This window comes from Lepidochelys kempii, chromosome 1 (genome assembly GCF_965140265.1).
Source record: "Lepidochelys kempii isolate rLepKem1 chromosome 1, rLepKem1.hap2, whole genome shotgun sequence".
In the NCBI taxonomy this organism is placed as follows: Eukaryota; Metazoa; Chordata; order Testudines; family Cheloniidae; genus Lepidochelys; species Lepidochelys kempii.
Genome location: NC_133256.1, coordinates 95010630 through 95026062, shown reverse-complemented (window position 1 = coordinate 95026062; position 15433 = coordinate 95010630). Strand labels below are relative to the sequence as shown.

The window sequence follows — 15433 nt, the reverse complement described above, 5'->3', positions numbered from 1 at the left end:
GGTCATGCAATCTAATGCAAACCAGAGCCATATCCATGAGCCGTATCCATGTGGGCAATGATTATTAAAGTGGCATATTCTTGAAGCATTTGAGAGTACAATTGCCATCACAAAACAAGTCACACTGCTCTGTGCATTTCTATAGGCATTTCACACAAACTCACATGTCCACGTGAAAGCACACACACAAAAGGGGTTCTCACCCCCTTGCAACTTTTTAAGAAACGGACACTGGATATGTAAAAAGGTTGTCTTCTTTGATTCTTGTGCTCACCAGTCATTAAAGAGTTCCTTTCCAGAGCAGCACAAAAAAAGAAGAGCTGGTTGACAAAACATTTTTTTCCTTACAAAGATGTGTCAACCCTGAGCTTGTAATTAAGAAGTTAAAATCTGTGATCTCTATATATTTATATATATAAAAATAGATGATCATACTAAGACTAAAAAAGTGAAAGAAATCTCCATGTCAGTACTATATTTTTTTGTCTTGACTTTTTGTAGCACAGTACCCCTTGTGATACAGAAACTAATGAATGCAAAGGATGTAGTTATGTGTGAAACTCACGTATGGATCCAATCACTCTTAGCAGTCCATTAAAGTATTGTCAGGTTGGTGGGATAATGAACACAGTAGCAGAAAATTCTAATCAATGTCAAACCTGTGGCAAAAGGAAAGAGATTCTATCACAAGATATTATTTTCTGTCCAAACCCTTGAGGGAAGATTTGTTTAGCATCACCACAATTGTTGATGGGACGCAAGGTGGAAATCTGTGCCAATTATGTAATGATCAGTACTGAAAGAAGCTAGAGAAATAGTGCATCTACTCAAATTTTTACTGGGCATCAAGATTTAAATCATAAGCAACTGTAACATGATATTCTGAGCTTAGTGGTGTTACTATAATACTAAAAGACAAGCTTCTTTTTTCAGCCTCCTGTACCTTCATACCAATCTGATGATGTTGGCAGATGGAGTGCAAGATATTCACCATTGAAACATACTCTTATTGTTGTGTTAGAAAAAAAATCAAACTTCTTTGCAATAGTAATGATCATTTTGATGACCTGAATCACTGGACAGAAGCCCCTAGAGGAGGCCTGGCTGTCTGTGAAGAACTTTTGTCTTTTTGTTCCCCCCCCTTTTTTTTTTGTATTTTTGTTTTGTTTTTCTTGAAAATGCAGCAGCCTTGAGTTTGGCCTGATTTAGAAGGAAATTTGTTTTCTTTGTTTCTTTCTCTTTTTTTTCTTGTTAAGGAAAACATCACACCGAAAGATCCTTTTTACTTCTGCAGCATAATGCAGCTCAGAAAGTCTCCAGTAATAAAGATCTGAGAAAGAATTTTCTCAAGAGTGGACATTGTCTTCACAGATATCTTGAAAGAAACAGGAAGCAGTTCAGTCTGGCACCTGGTACTCTTTGGGAAAACAAAAAGGGAAGCAGGCTGTAGTACTGCTCTCTTCTCATAGAAAACTGTAAGTATTTGTGGCATGGTCCATTGTCCAAGAGTGTAAGAAAAGGAGCAAGTTGGCTGTTTTCGTAGCTAAAACACAGTCTCTCTGACCAGAACCAGGATTATCTCCACTGTCTCTGCAGTACAAGGATGATGCACATGATGAACAACGTAAACAGTGAATGGCTAGATTGGATTGCTGAAGAGTCTACTTCTCTCCTGTCTGAGTCAACAGGTGGTGCTTCCGTGGTGATGAAGTCAAACTCTGTAGGACAGATATCATCAGTGCAACCACTTCCACTTCCTGAGCCACTGGTTTCATCACCTAGCACAGGGAGGTAAGAAAAACAACATAAGAACATAGAAGTCAACCATTCATTCCTCAGATCCATTATTCTGACTTTCAGAGAAGTAGCCAACCCCTGATGTCTCAGAGGAAGGTGGAAAAGCCCACGACATACTTGGTGAATTGTGCAGTGCGCCAAGACTCCAATTCAGCAAATTTCTTTAGCCTGTGTTTAAATCCATCTCTATTCTGCAAAGCAGTCACTAAAAGTCACTGGAGTTTAAGCAAGTACTTAAGCTCTTGATGAATAGGGATGGGCTTAAGCATGTTCTTAACGTGATGACATGTATGCCCTAAAGCATAATGTATGTTGGTAACCAAAAGGTAACATAGGAAACAAGTATCATTGGAAAGCTTTAGAGTGCAGGCTGCACAGGGCAGAGACTGTGACTTTCTCTATGTTATCAACAGCACAGAGAACATGTTTGCTCAATAAATAATACTGTTATAATACAGTAGTAACCTTGCACATACACAGAAAAGGAGGTTCTCTTCTCTCTCTCGTACATCAGTGTAAAACAAGAGTAACTCTTTTGAAGTCAGTGGAGTAACACTAGTGCAGGTAAGAGACGAAACAAGAACTTTAGCTTTTCTCGCTCAACCCTCAGGCTTTCCGTTTAAGGTTGCTGAACTATGGCACATCTGGATTCTTGAATATATTAATTAGGAATCAAACTGCAATTTGGACCACTTCAATTTATTATGACTGTTTGCAATGATTCCTCTGTTTCATAAACTCATACCTTCTAAATGGGACAGTATCTAAGAGAGGCTTCCATTAATGTCAATTTGCTAGCATGCAACCAACAAGACAACATATCAAATAAAATATTTAAAAAGTAAATAAAAAAATTGGAAGATCAGAAATTACTTGACCTTGTATCATTCCATTATATGACATTAGTCACTATAGTACATTTAGTTATACTAATTTTATACAGGACATTGTGGTAACTCAGTAAAGAAGCATTGGTCTCTTAAACTTTTTCTGTACATGGATTGTAGCTCTCTAGCAGACCTAGCCTACAATTACAGTGACAATAGTACTACTAGCCAGCATGTTGATTGTCCTTAGCACACCTAATGGCTATTTGCATGATATTTTTTTCATGCATACTATCCTATCTCTAGTGAATCTTTTGTGTACATGTGAGCATAATGCTCATTGTTTTCTGACTCTAGAATACTGGAAGTTCTTCATCAAAAATTTGGGGAGGGATACATGATTTTATGTTATGAGATAGCTGGTTATTATTTATGAAGCACCAGCATGCTCAGGACTTTACAAACAAGCATGAAGACAATGTCCCTACTCTGAAGAATTTACAGTTGAAATGATTAAAAGTACACCTTTCATTTTATTCCTACGTTTAGGATTTTTTTAACACTTCACTCCCTTCCATTCACTTTCTTTTGTAAGATAACAATGCTTTGTTCTCTCTGTTGCATCTGCCCAGATCTTCTTATTGCATCACATCCAGATGTGTATTTGTCTCTGAAGTGAATCTGGCTTCTTTCCTGATATTTCCAAACCTTTCCTTCACCTGGTCAGCAGTGGCCAAGGCAGTTCATTGTAAAGAACTAGAGTTTAAATTTTTGATTAAGCAAAATGAGACTAAGGACGTTCATGGCTGAAGTTCCGCTGTATCAGATACTTAGACTTTGCGTACACGACAGAGTTTTTTCGACAAAAGTTATGCCGCTTTAATTAACATGCTGTTGCATGTCTACACTATGTCGGCAGAGTGCATCCAACTCAGAGCCATCCCTTGGGTAGGGCAAATCAGGGTGACTGCCCTAGGGCCTGCGCTTTGGGGGGCCCTGTGCTTCGATAAAATTGGGACTGTCCCAATATTTAGCCCTCTGTCTCGCGTCCCGACCGATGTACGATTGGGACGCCATTTGTCCCAATATTCAGGTGAGGAGGTAGGTGGGGAGGTGAGGCCGGCGGGTGAGTGGGGTGAGGAGGCGAATGGGGAGGTGAGTGGCAGGTAGGCAGGCAGGAGGGGGGTGAGGAGGCAGGCATGTCAGCGGACGGTGAGGAGGAGAGCAGTGGCCGGTCAGGTGGGGGAGAGGGATGAGGAGGCAAGCGGCGGCCGGGCAGACGGCAAGTAGAGTTGCAGGAAGGCTGATTTGTCCCAGGCCCCACACCCCCCAGGGATGGCCCTGTCCGCACTAGCAATTCTTGCATCAACACAGAGAGCAGTTGCACATTGTGGGTCCCACTGTGCAACTGGTTGCAGGGTGCTTTGGGACGGGTTTGCAATGCCTCATGGGGCAGGTACAGCGTCACATCATGCAGATTTCTCAGTTGCATTGTTCCATGGACATCCTTCTAGATTGCTGGCGACTTTTCAATGGAAGTGTATGTGGGGGGTGGTTGGAGGGGGAGAGTGTGTGGCAGGGAGCGTGTGTGTGTGTGAGAGAGAGACAGAAACAGTGTGCGTTGGGGAAGTGTGTGAGAGATTGGGGGAGTGTATATGTGAGAGAGACAGAGTGTGTGTTGGGGAAGGGTACGTGTTGGGGGAGCGTGCGTCGGCATGCTGTCTCTTGAAGTTCAGACAGCGGCATGAGGGCAAGGGGACACCTCCACGCATGAGCCCCCAACTGCACAGCACAGCAGTCTCTCTCCCCCACCCCCCACAGCAGCAGCCCACTCTGCCTGCCGGCTGATTCCACATTAATGGTTCTGTGATTCCCTCTGAGTTCTCCCACAGCCTCCTCAGCTACCAGGAGCGGCATCCTCAGGGGCTCTATGAGCTCTCCATGCTGAGGGATGTCAAAGCTTCCCGGAGCTTTGAAAAGGGAGGGGTGTGTGCCTGCAGGGCAACCGAGTTCAAATCAGTGAGCAGAGCGGTCACGGTGGGCATTGTGGGATACTGGGGGAGGCCGGTTATGTCGACATAACGGACAGTAGCACCTACACTGGTGCATTGGTGCTTTAACTTTGCTGCAAAAGGCTTTATGCCTCTCGTCGAGGGGGCTTCATTTTGTCGGCAAAACAGCAGAGTTCTTCTCCCGAAAGTAGCTTTGTTGTGTGTACACCTCTACTGTTTTGTTGGCAAAAGCTGCCTTTTGCCGACAAAACTGTGTCGTGTAGACAAGGCCCTAGTGTAACACTAGATAGAGAGTATAGGCAGTGGAAGAGGCAGTTTTCATGAGAGGCTTCAGACAGGAATTGGGGTACAATGATAACCTCAAAAAAGTGACTAGAAGGTACACCAATCCCTGTCTGAAACTTCAAAGAGCATGAAACAATGGGTCTGAGAGGTGGGAAATGCTCCAGTCATCTCACTCAGAGCCCTTTGCCCTATGACTTGTGCAGCCATGGAATTAGGCATTTTTCTAAAATGTCACAAAATTCAGCATTTTTGCTGTAGAATTCATTATTTTGTTGTAACCAGGCACCTGGCAATTTTCTCTCTCCCTGCCCTGCTGGGACCTGCCTACAACTGTTTCCTATTTTGCATTTTACCCACAGAGAGTAATCAGTTGGATTACAGTATAATGCTCAAATAAATCTGTTAGTCTTTAAGGTGCCATCGGACTCCTTGTTGTTTTTGTGGAAACAGACGAACACGGCTATCCCCTGATACTTGGATTACAGTGTGTGTTCTGGCACTGTTCTACAGAGCCAGGCTGGAGACAGGTTGATGAGCTAGAGCTGGTGTACAATTTACACCCAGAAAACAGGTGAGCAAGCTATGCAACTAGGTGGTTTAGTCCCTCGGCCCGCACCACTTCCTGTAGCCCCCATTGGCTTGGAGTGGCGAACCACGGTCAGTGAGAGCTGCGATTGGCCGAACCTGCGGACACGGCAGGTAAACAAACCGGTCTGGCGCGCCAGGGGCTTTCCCTGCACAAGCGGTGGACCGGCTTTGAGAACCACTGGTTTAGAGAATAGAGCAAACACTGAGGCTCAAGGATTTTGAGAAGATAAACTGCTGAAACTGACTATAAGTTGCCACCTTAGTCCTGTATGCATTTGGGTGCGGGAGGCAAGAATGGAGAAACAACAAATGAACACTGCAGCAGACTGTGGTCCGACTGTGCCACAGAGTACATGGGCATTTTTTAAACAAGGTGCTTACGGAAGCAGTGATAGACTCAGGCAGTTGCAGTGGTGGAAAGCTGGGGAGATGAATTGAAGCAGGAGGAAGGAGAGAGGCAAATATAATGCTACATCTTAAGAACAAAACAAAACAAAATTCCCCAAACATGTAATAGCTATAATAAGACATAAGCCTAGCTCCTCCCTGATTGGTTTACTTGTACATTTTATCTCTTTCCCCCACCCTCCATACTTTGTCCTCTTCTCAGATTATATGATCTTCATTTTATGGGAATGTGCTTGCAAAGGCTGTAGTGCATTTTGGTTGCTACCATAATCTAAATAACAACCTGCAATAATAACGACTAATAGCACAAACCCAGATCTGTTTAAAAAAATACTGCATGAGTCTGATCTTGAAAAGTATATACTGAAACCTTCTTATGAGGACCATAGAACCATATATGATTTTTCCTTGAAGACTTTTACTAAAGTGAAGATCGCGGAGTACACTGTATTCTCTGATTGAGAACTTGAATGTGGAACTTGAGTTCTAGTCAGTAAATGGTCAACCTTGAGAGACGGAATGATATCACTGAAGCAATTTTAGGATTTGTTTACGTGGGAAAGTTTCACCAGATGAACGAATTAATTAAATGGGTGCAAAGCTCCATGCGGACACTTACTGTAGTTTAACAGACAATTTTGACTTAGCTCCCAATCTACTTAAATTAAATTGAAAAAAACCATTTAAAACGACATAAGCGTGTCCACACTGTGGCATGCACCAGTTTAACTAAATCAGTGTGAGGCCTGGCCTATGCTTAAAATTGAGGTTGGCATAACTATAGTGCTCAGGGGTGAAAAATCTATACCCCGAACCCTGTAGCTACGTTGACCTAACCCCCAGTGTAGACACAGCTAGAATGCTTCCGTTGACCTAGCTACTGTCACTCAAGTAGATGGTGTTCCCATAGCACTGGAAAAGCTTTTTCCATTGCTATAGACTGGATTGGCACTATGAGGTTATGCCGGCATAGCTACAGTGATATAGCCGTGCCTCCATAGTCCCCATAGTACAGACATGGCCTAAATTCACACCTTAGGCTAAGCTGTTTTATGTAGGCAAACCCTTACATGGCTTCACTTTTCCAACCCAGGACCATCTGGAATAAGGTATACTTAGCAGATTACTATAACTAAGGAGAGTTATTAGAATTTATAATGGCCCCAATGTGGTGGGTTTATGAATTTGTTTGGACGATATGTTTGTTTGCAAAATCAGTTGCTTACTTGTATCTTGGAAGTTCACATCATTTCCATTGTATGCATTCTTCAGTTTGTTAGTCATGACTCTTAGGGCCATGATTTGTTGCCGTATGAAGGTGTCAGGCCTTGTGATGTCCACATCTACTTCGGGATTGTTGATCTGGTTGGTCAGCCCATCATTCATAATCTCAGGCAGGTATCTAGACAGCAAAATGAACAATTGGCTCAGTATATAATGTTTTATGGAAATGCGGACCATAGTGCAAATTCTATACTAAGCAATTTGACAGTATTAACTGTCTTTAACATTTCTTATAAAAATATTTAGAAAACTACTTTGTCAGTTTTACAGAGTCTAACAGCTACTGTTCTTTTTGAAGAGCTTCGACATATGGAAACAAAGAAGAGTTAACATCATCTGACTGGTTAACTCTGCGCACTATCAGCAAGTGCTCTTACCTCTGAAAACCACAGTTGAGATTTACTAGTATAGTGTAAAACTCTAAATGGCCAGATCCTCGCTGATGAAAACTAGGTTCCATTGACGTCAAAGGAGCTACATTATTTAGCCCAATATTATCTAGCTGATTATCTAGCCCAATATTCCTTTGTACTTTTTTTATTTTTATCCATCTTGTTATGTAAAAATAGTTTCTATCGCATATAGATCATTTGCAATGACAACTTTGGTCAGCTGTTGAAAGAGACATGTTATTAATCTTTTCCTCTAAACCCTTTTCTCCGACCTCCTTTCTTAATCATTGTGGGCAACCCCAATATCTTGCCCATCACATAGGCCTGTAAGCTGGGCATCATCTTCAATTCAGACCTCTTTCTAGGTCCTTGCCTCTAAGCTATGTCTAAATTTTGCCAATTCGTTCTGCTTAGTATCTCTAAGATAACATCTGTCCTATCCATCCATGCAGCTAAAACTCAACATCATCTCATGTTTCAATTACTGCAACACCCTTTTCTCTGGCTTTGACAAATGGAATCTTGCACCACTCACATTCATTCAGAATGCAGCTGCAAAGACCGTTGTCCTAGCCTGTCTCTTTGACCAGTCACCCCTCTCTTTGCACGCGTCCCTCCATGGGTTCTTCCTTCTCTATCATATCAAACATAAGCTACAGGTCTTCACTTTCAAGGCCCTTCATGCCCCATCCCAATCAAGATGTTGACTCCCACTTCTAATCAGCCCACACATGCTAGGCTCCATTGCCCATTTGTTACATTTTTATGCTTTCCCTCATGCTTCTCCCCATGCTTGGGAAGAGCTTTCAGAACATAGTCACAAAACCATGTTGTTCTCCTCCTTCAAATGTTTCCTTAAAACTCTCCTTTGCTGTGATGTCAAAAAAAAAACTTGATAACAATTAGACTGCTGGTACTATGATCCCACTACCTGTCAAACTTACCAATATTGCCTCATTGTGTTCTTGTATGCCCCTGGCTGTTTCTTGTCTTATACTTAGATTGTAAGCTCTTTAGGGCAGGACCTGTGTTTGTGCAGCATCTAGCAAATAATCCATGACGAGGGCTCCTAGGCACTATGGTAATACAAATTATTATTATTGTTATTATTGTTATTGTTATTATTAATAATAATAACAATACTAATAATTTGTATTACAACAACAACAACAATAATATATAATAGCTGTTGTTTAATTTGGAGATATATCTGAACACTAAGGACCTGACTTCAGTTCTCTAATGGACTGACAAACTCCCATAAGAGATAAGGACCTGTCACTTCCAGAACTAAATGCAAAACTAATTTCTTCAGTTCAGCTGCTTGTTCTATCTTTGACACAAACATAAACAAACAAACAAATTAATATCTTATAAATGAACCCAGAAATTTCTCCTAAGGCTGAGAAGGAAAGAGTTAAAATAGAAAAAACAATAATCATCTTTCTTTCTCTGTAGTAGGTGCTCAGATTCTACAGTGGTGTAGGACCAATAGACAGAAAGAGGCTGTAAGACAATAAGATTCTTTCCCCAGGAGAAACAACCAGTTACTAGCTAACAGTGATTTTAAGTCTAAGTATTTATTTTGAATACTCTGCATCAGAATTCCCGTTCATGACTGATGATTGTTCTGCTAATTATCTGATTCAATCCATGAGAAGCAGTGTTTGGCTATGAAATATGATGCATCAAATTGCAATGACTGATTTATGTTTGACTTCTTGTCTTATTGTGTAATAAAAGTAGAACCTAGTTTATGTGATATACTGAGTCCTGAATAAGTTTTCTATATGGAAAGCATATGAGTTATTTTGGAAGTTTAATGTAATAAGAGTTTTCTGGTAATTCTTTATTTAGGATGAATAACAAGTTTCAAATTCTGTAAATGGATCTGTGTGGCGGACCCTGGACCCACCCAGAGATCAGCTGACTTCAAGGGGATGTCAAGTGGGCCTAGTTGTGCTCTTTCACCCTAATTCATTTTAAAATCACCTGTAGAATCAGATTCACTCCAGGAACAGCCATGACATTCACAAAATGTTGGTTTGCTCTGCTATGATTGCTAGGACTTGAAAAGAGTCAAATGAATTACACACACACACACACACACACACACACACACACACACACACACACTTAAAAACTGTATTTGCCATAAGAAGGATGAACTTTCAAACAAAAGTGTTAAAGATATGAAATCAACAACTTTATTGAATTGGCTCTCCAAGATAAGACTTTATTCCAAAGGATGAAATATAGTGGCTACTGTATGATACACTTTCAGTTTCAGAATGGGTTAGGTTTAATGATTCAGTGCCTAATTTTCAAGTTTGGGAGCCCAAAATTTGGCATCTAAATCTATCTTTAAGTGCCTAAATCAGATTTGAGGTGACTAAAATTATTATTTAGGTGTCTTCATGCAGATTTAGTTGCTACACTTTAAGCACATACATCTTTAGTATTGCGCTGTCAAGCCACAGTTAGCAAAGAACTTAAGCATTTGTTAAATTTAAGCACACTTTAAGAAAGCCCATTGACTTCAAAGCATTTAAAGTTAGGTACATGCCTAAGTACCTCGCTGGATCAGGGCCTCAGTATTTACAGCACGTGAATGAAGTATTTAGATAATTGTTATCAAAGTGGCTCACCTGTTTTCTCAAAGGAAAGTCTCTTTTGAATGTAAAAAGCTAAACATTGCTACCCTTTCTTTAGACCAGGGATATAGAAGTTCAAAGTCGAAGGTGTTTTTCGAGTGACATCTTCCCCCTGAATGACAGCCAAGCACATGTTCTTACAAAAGCATTTTGATGTGTATGTGGTAGGGTTAAGTCACCCAAAATTGGAAGCAGTGGCAGGAGACCATTTTTGACAGAAAATTGGCTGCAGGGTGGGCAAAGTTGTTCAAACACAGCTGCTTATGTTGCAGTTCTGAAAGTGGAGCTACCCCTTTGGGTATTAAGCTTTGCTGCTGCTCTTGCGGTTAACCATCCCTTTTGGTGCATGGTAATAATAACAACGATTCTAAATAAAAATGGAATGGGAGAGGCTAGCCTGGATCTGTGTCCGATTATTTCTGTCACCTCTTTGACAGATGAGAAGCTGGACATTACTGTTTATTTTCGATTTGTTTCTTGCTCAGATACAGCAGTAGTTTAGTGCCGTTTACATTTTCTAAAATCTTAACCCATTTCTTCATTCCTCTTCAGCCTTTCCATACTTCTCACTTGCCTCAGCAGGCATGGCAAAAATGCTTTTTGGCACCTGTTATGCAAGTCCCACAAAGCTTGTTTAAAGTCCATTTTTTTTTCCAATATGCAGCTGATGTTCCAAAGTATTTTCTTTCTTTTCAAGACTAAAAATGGCTGATAATTCTTTTCAGATTGCTTACATAAACAAACCACAGTGGCCACTGAACAAAAATGGATGGGTTTTCCATTTCATGAATGACATCTGACTTAAAGGGCAGTGTCCTCCATCTTCTGCTGCTGCAGCAGCTGTTTACTTAACACTGGGAAATTCCACTCAGTAAGTGCTGTAGCTTTCATTGGTGTCTCGTCTTGTGAGGAAGACAAAACAAATGCAGCAGGGAGGTTCACTCAAGCTAGGATAATGGCAGACAAGCTTACCCGGCCTGCTAAGATAAAAAGGCACTTACAATTGGCTCACTTGGCCAAACAGACAACCCCATCTGTCTCTTTTCAATCATAGGGCAATCCCCAAAGGGACTGGTTAGTGTGTGTGTATGTGTGTGTAAAGGAAAAACAGCAGCAGCTGTGCTTAGGTGGGATATAAGGGAACACAGGGACTGGAAGGGAATGGTCCATCTGTCAAGAGCCTGGAAGGGGAGCCCCAGCAAAATTAGATTGGAAATCATACATTTATTAATAGAAACATTTTGTTTAGTTGCTGAGAGCTGGGCTTAATGCATTTTCTCCAATGGTGCTGAACATAGATGTCCACAATTAAGTGCATGTAAGCAGTGTCAGGATGAGCTCCACCCTGACATCTGGTGGTGAGGTGTGGCAAGTTGTGGAAAAGAACTTCAGGGGCCGATCTCATTTGCATAGGCACACCCACCACGCCTAGAATGAGACCATAGCTGCCCAAATGGTCACTTTGGCTGCTGTGGGATCCCCAGTGTCTCTGTTATTGGGGCAGGAAGAATAAATTGTTATTACCCTGATTATGGGAACTGTGCTTGGAACTGTACGTGGCCTTTTGTTATGATGGAGGGATTCACCATCAACTAAGTAGCACTCGCTAGGCAAGGGTCATGGGTTCCAAAACTGTGTGAATAGAGAGAGGCTGTGGATAAGTATTAATACTTGGTGGCATGGGCCCCTTGGTGAGGGCCTTACATGCTAATTGCACTTCCTCCTCTCTCCACTGTGGAATATCAGAGCTAATTTTGATTTCATTAGAAGTCTAGTTATAGGCTGCTGAGCTCACTTTGGGCTGACAGTGCACCAGCACTGTGGCTCCCCTACTACAAGCTGAATTCACCTAAGAGCTGAAATCACTGAGTGTTGTGTTAAGTAGTGGGGGAGCCTGAAGATATATTGTGGAGCAGTTTGCGGGACGGCTGGTGAAGCAGTTCGACGTGGAGCAGTGTGTGGATGGCAGGAGCTGCTTGTGGGCCATGGAGCTGAGCGAAGGAGTTCGTGGGGCGGCTGGCGGAGCGGAGCGCAGCTGAGCGAAGGAGTTCGTGGGGCGGCTGGTGGAGCGGAGTGCAGCTGAGCGAAGGAGTTTGTGGGGCGGCTGGTGGAGCAGAGCGCCGCTATGGAACTATGGGGCGGTCAGCTTCAGATCACGTAAGGTGCCTCTTACCCCCGTCCCATTTCCACCCAGGTTGGGAGGTAAAGCTCCGCAGATAAACTTTCGAACTCTGGGGCTGCCCTGACCAGGGACAGAGACTTTTGGGGCATTGGACTTTTGGGACTTTGGGTGATTTGGGGTTGCTGGACTCAAGAACCAAAGGGAAAAGGGCATGCCCCAATTTGCCTGGGGTGGGTTTTTTTTTGCTCATGGGTTGTGTTATGAATCCTGTTGGTGGTGTTTCCCCAACATAACACCACATTGTTTCTCTCTGTTATTAAAAGGCTTTTGCTACACTCAGACTATGTGCTTGTGAGAGGGGAAGTATTGCCTCTTGGAGGCGCCCAGCGGGGGTGGTATATATTTGTCCCAGGTCACTGGGTGGGGGCTCTAGCTGGTTTTGCATTGTGTTATTGGAATGGAACCCCTAGATACTGAACCCGGCCCTTGTTGCTGCCAACTCTGACGGGCAGAAGGGTTACATGCAGCTGAAACAAAGCTGTTGTTAGAAATGGGCCATTTTCTTAGTATAGACAATGCTCTAGTGCCTCACTTCCTCCACCCAACACAGAGAGAGCCCGAACTCTATTGGACCAGGCAGCATGTGCTTCCTCAGCTAAACTGGGTTCTGCAGGCGAAGGGAAGAGATGGGTGCGGCTGGCTGTAACTTCAGCATTGTACCATGGCATTTTGCTTGTCATGGTATTTGGGTATCTTAGTTTATTTCAAGGGCTAATAATTGGGATTTGGTATAACTGAATACTAACGCCTGAGACTTCTACAAATTCCATCTTATCTTTCATAACAGTCATCTGGGTGAGCAGATCACCAAGTGTCATTAAGACCTCACGTGCATAGAGGATAACATTGTTACCCAAGTCTCTTGAATTTATACCCAAGATACTTTTTAAAAACAAACAAACAAACAACATTTGTGTTCAAATTTTCATGACCATGAATATGAGATGTGATGGGGCAGCCTGCTCGGTACTTCTCAGAAGGGACTAGGTTTGACGTAGCTATCATTAACTTTGATTCTGGCTATAAGGTTTTTTTAGAAATGGGATTCCATCCATCTCATAAATGTTCCCAGTTCCATACCATCCAACTCCCACCTCCTCTGCCCCAATATTTACATTTGACCTTATCAAACAAATGCTTTTTCTGTGTCAAGGGTCATCATCATAACAAGTGCACCCTTCCAGAAAGTCAAATGGATCATTCCTGTAACTCTGCATGTTATCTGCTAATTGGTGGCCTTGGATTAACCCCATCTGGTCTCACAGCAGTAGAGACATATCAGTGGATTTTAATAACTACAAGTGACCTTGGTGTTCTGCCTCTTTCAAAAGAAGGAATAGCTTCCATTTTCTATAACCTCAGTTTTATAACATACATTTTCTGGTATATGCAATGTTAGAAGGTGGATGTGTTGAATGAAACACAAGAGCCAATATCTATTTTGCAATTCTACAACTCTGTTTTCTTTGACCAGCAGCACCTAAGACACTGTTTTTTAAAAAATATTTTGTCTTTTGTTATATTTCCCTGTTCATTGCCTAGGTATCGCAGTACCTGGAGTGGCTCACAACTAAGAGTGCCAAACTCAGGTCAGACTGTTAGGCTACACTACGAGGCTTTTAGCGACATGGCTGTGCTCTCCTGCGGACAAAAACTTCCACCCTCCACAAGTGGCAGTGACTTTGTTGGCAGGAGAGTGCTCCTGCCGACAAAGCACTGTTCGCAGTGTCGCTTTTTCATCGGGCAAACTTTTATCATTCCGGGTGTGTTTTTTTTAACACCCCTGAATGATACAAGTTTTGCTGACAAAGTGCCAGTGTAGACAAACCCTTAGAAATCAGAAATCAGGGCAGCCACCGCATTGCGTACTTAAGCAAAAAACTGACATCCACTGAGCAAAACTATGCTACAATCAAGGAAAATGCTATGCAACTATCTGGGCAGTTAAGCAGCTTAAACCCTGTTCATATAACAAAAAGTTCACTTTAGTAAGTGACCCTGCCCCACTCGCATGGCTACACTGAGCTCAAGGAACTCTAGATTACTTCTTCGAAGTCTAGCCCTTCAAGCATACGACGTTGACATAATTCATATCAAGGGGAAAGGAAATATTGTTGCAGATACTTTATCGAGAATAGGGAATCCTTAAGATCTATTCAGAAGTGTCAGTGACACCCCTTTCATACATCAGCCTTTCATGCATCGGCGAGTGTGTGTGTGGGGGCCTCTAGGGAGGGGGTGAAGAGGTGCAAACAGCAGGTGGGGGGGCCCCTCAGGGGAGGGAGTGTAATGGCACAAGCAGCGGGCGGGGGACCTTAGGGGAGGGGGACGAGCAGGAGCAGGGCCTGGGGCAGAGTGGAGGTGGAGCATAGGTGGGAGGAGGCCAAGCAGAGGTGGGTCTCAGGGTGGATCATGGGACGGGCCATGGTCCGGGCGCTGGTGCCCCCTGTGCTTCTAGGGAGCTTCCTCTGCCCATGCCCTGAGAAGAGAGTCTAAGTGACTAGAGAGTCTAAGTGAAGAGAGTCTAACTGACTAGCAGACTATTACACTAGGGAATAGGCTACATGACCCAACTGTTTTTTTCCATCTTTAACTTCTGTGATTCACTCTGGAATTCAAAATCCATGCCTATACCTACCATGAGGGAAAAGGGAGGCCTAACACTAGCATGGGAGCCAAGGCAGAGAATAGGCAAGCATATGAATACAAAGAAATCCAATCCTTTATTTACTAACAGGCCAGCTTCTGCTGCCCTTATTCATGCTGACTCGTACTTTATTGTAGATACTAGTCATCATGAGTAAGGGTACATTTTATGCTACAATAAAGAGGAATGACCTTGCTCTCTAGGGCATTGCCAAATTTCACATATCCTGTTAATTGCATTTCACTGACACTTGGAGTAATAGTTTCTCTTTTGTTCCAAGTGCAAGCCTTCCCATGATGTAAATATCGCAGAAGGAAGGCTGCAAGAGAATTGCTCCTTTGTAAACTCAAAAGAAAA

General features: G+C 42.6%; 1 protein-coding gene across 2 annotated transcripts in view; it reads right to left on the bottom strand.

The window, feature by feature from the left end:
- Positions 1–474: 474 nt before the first annotated feature.
- GPC6 (glypican 6) overlaps positions 475–15433 on the bottom strand; it is a 1118215-nt gene continuing 1103256 nt past the window's right edge. For both annotated transcript variants that reach the window (XM_073347752.1, XM_073347761.1), the window contains 2 exons: positions 7144–7319; positions 475–1778 (listed from right to left, as the gene is read on the bottom strand). In XM_073347752.1, the coding sequence (XP_073203853.1) occupies positions 1576–1778; positions 7144–7319 (379 nt within the window). In that variant the 3' untranslated portion in view covers positions 475–1575. The remainder of the gene's footprint in view (positions 1779–7143; positions 7320–15433) is intronic.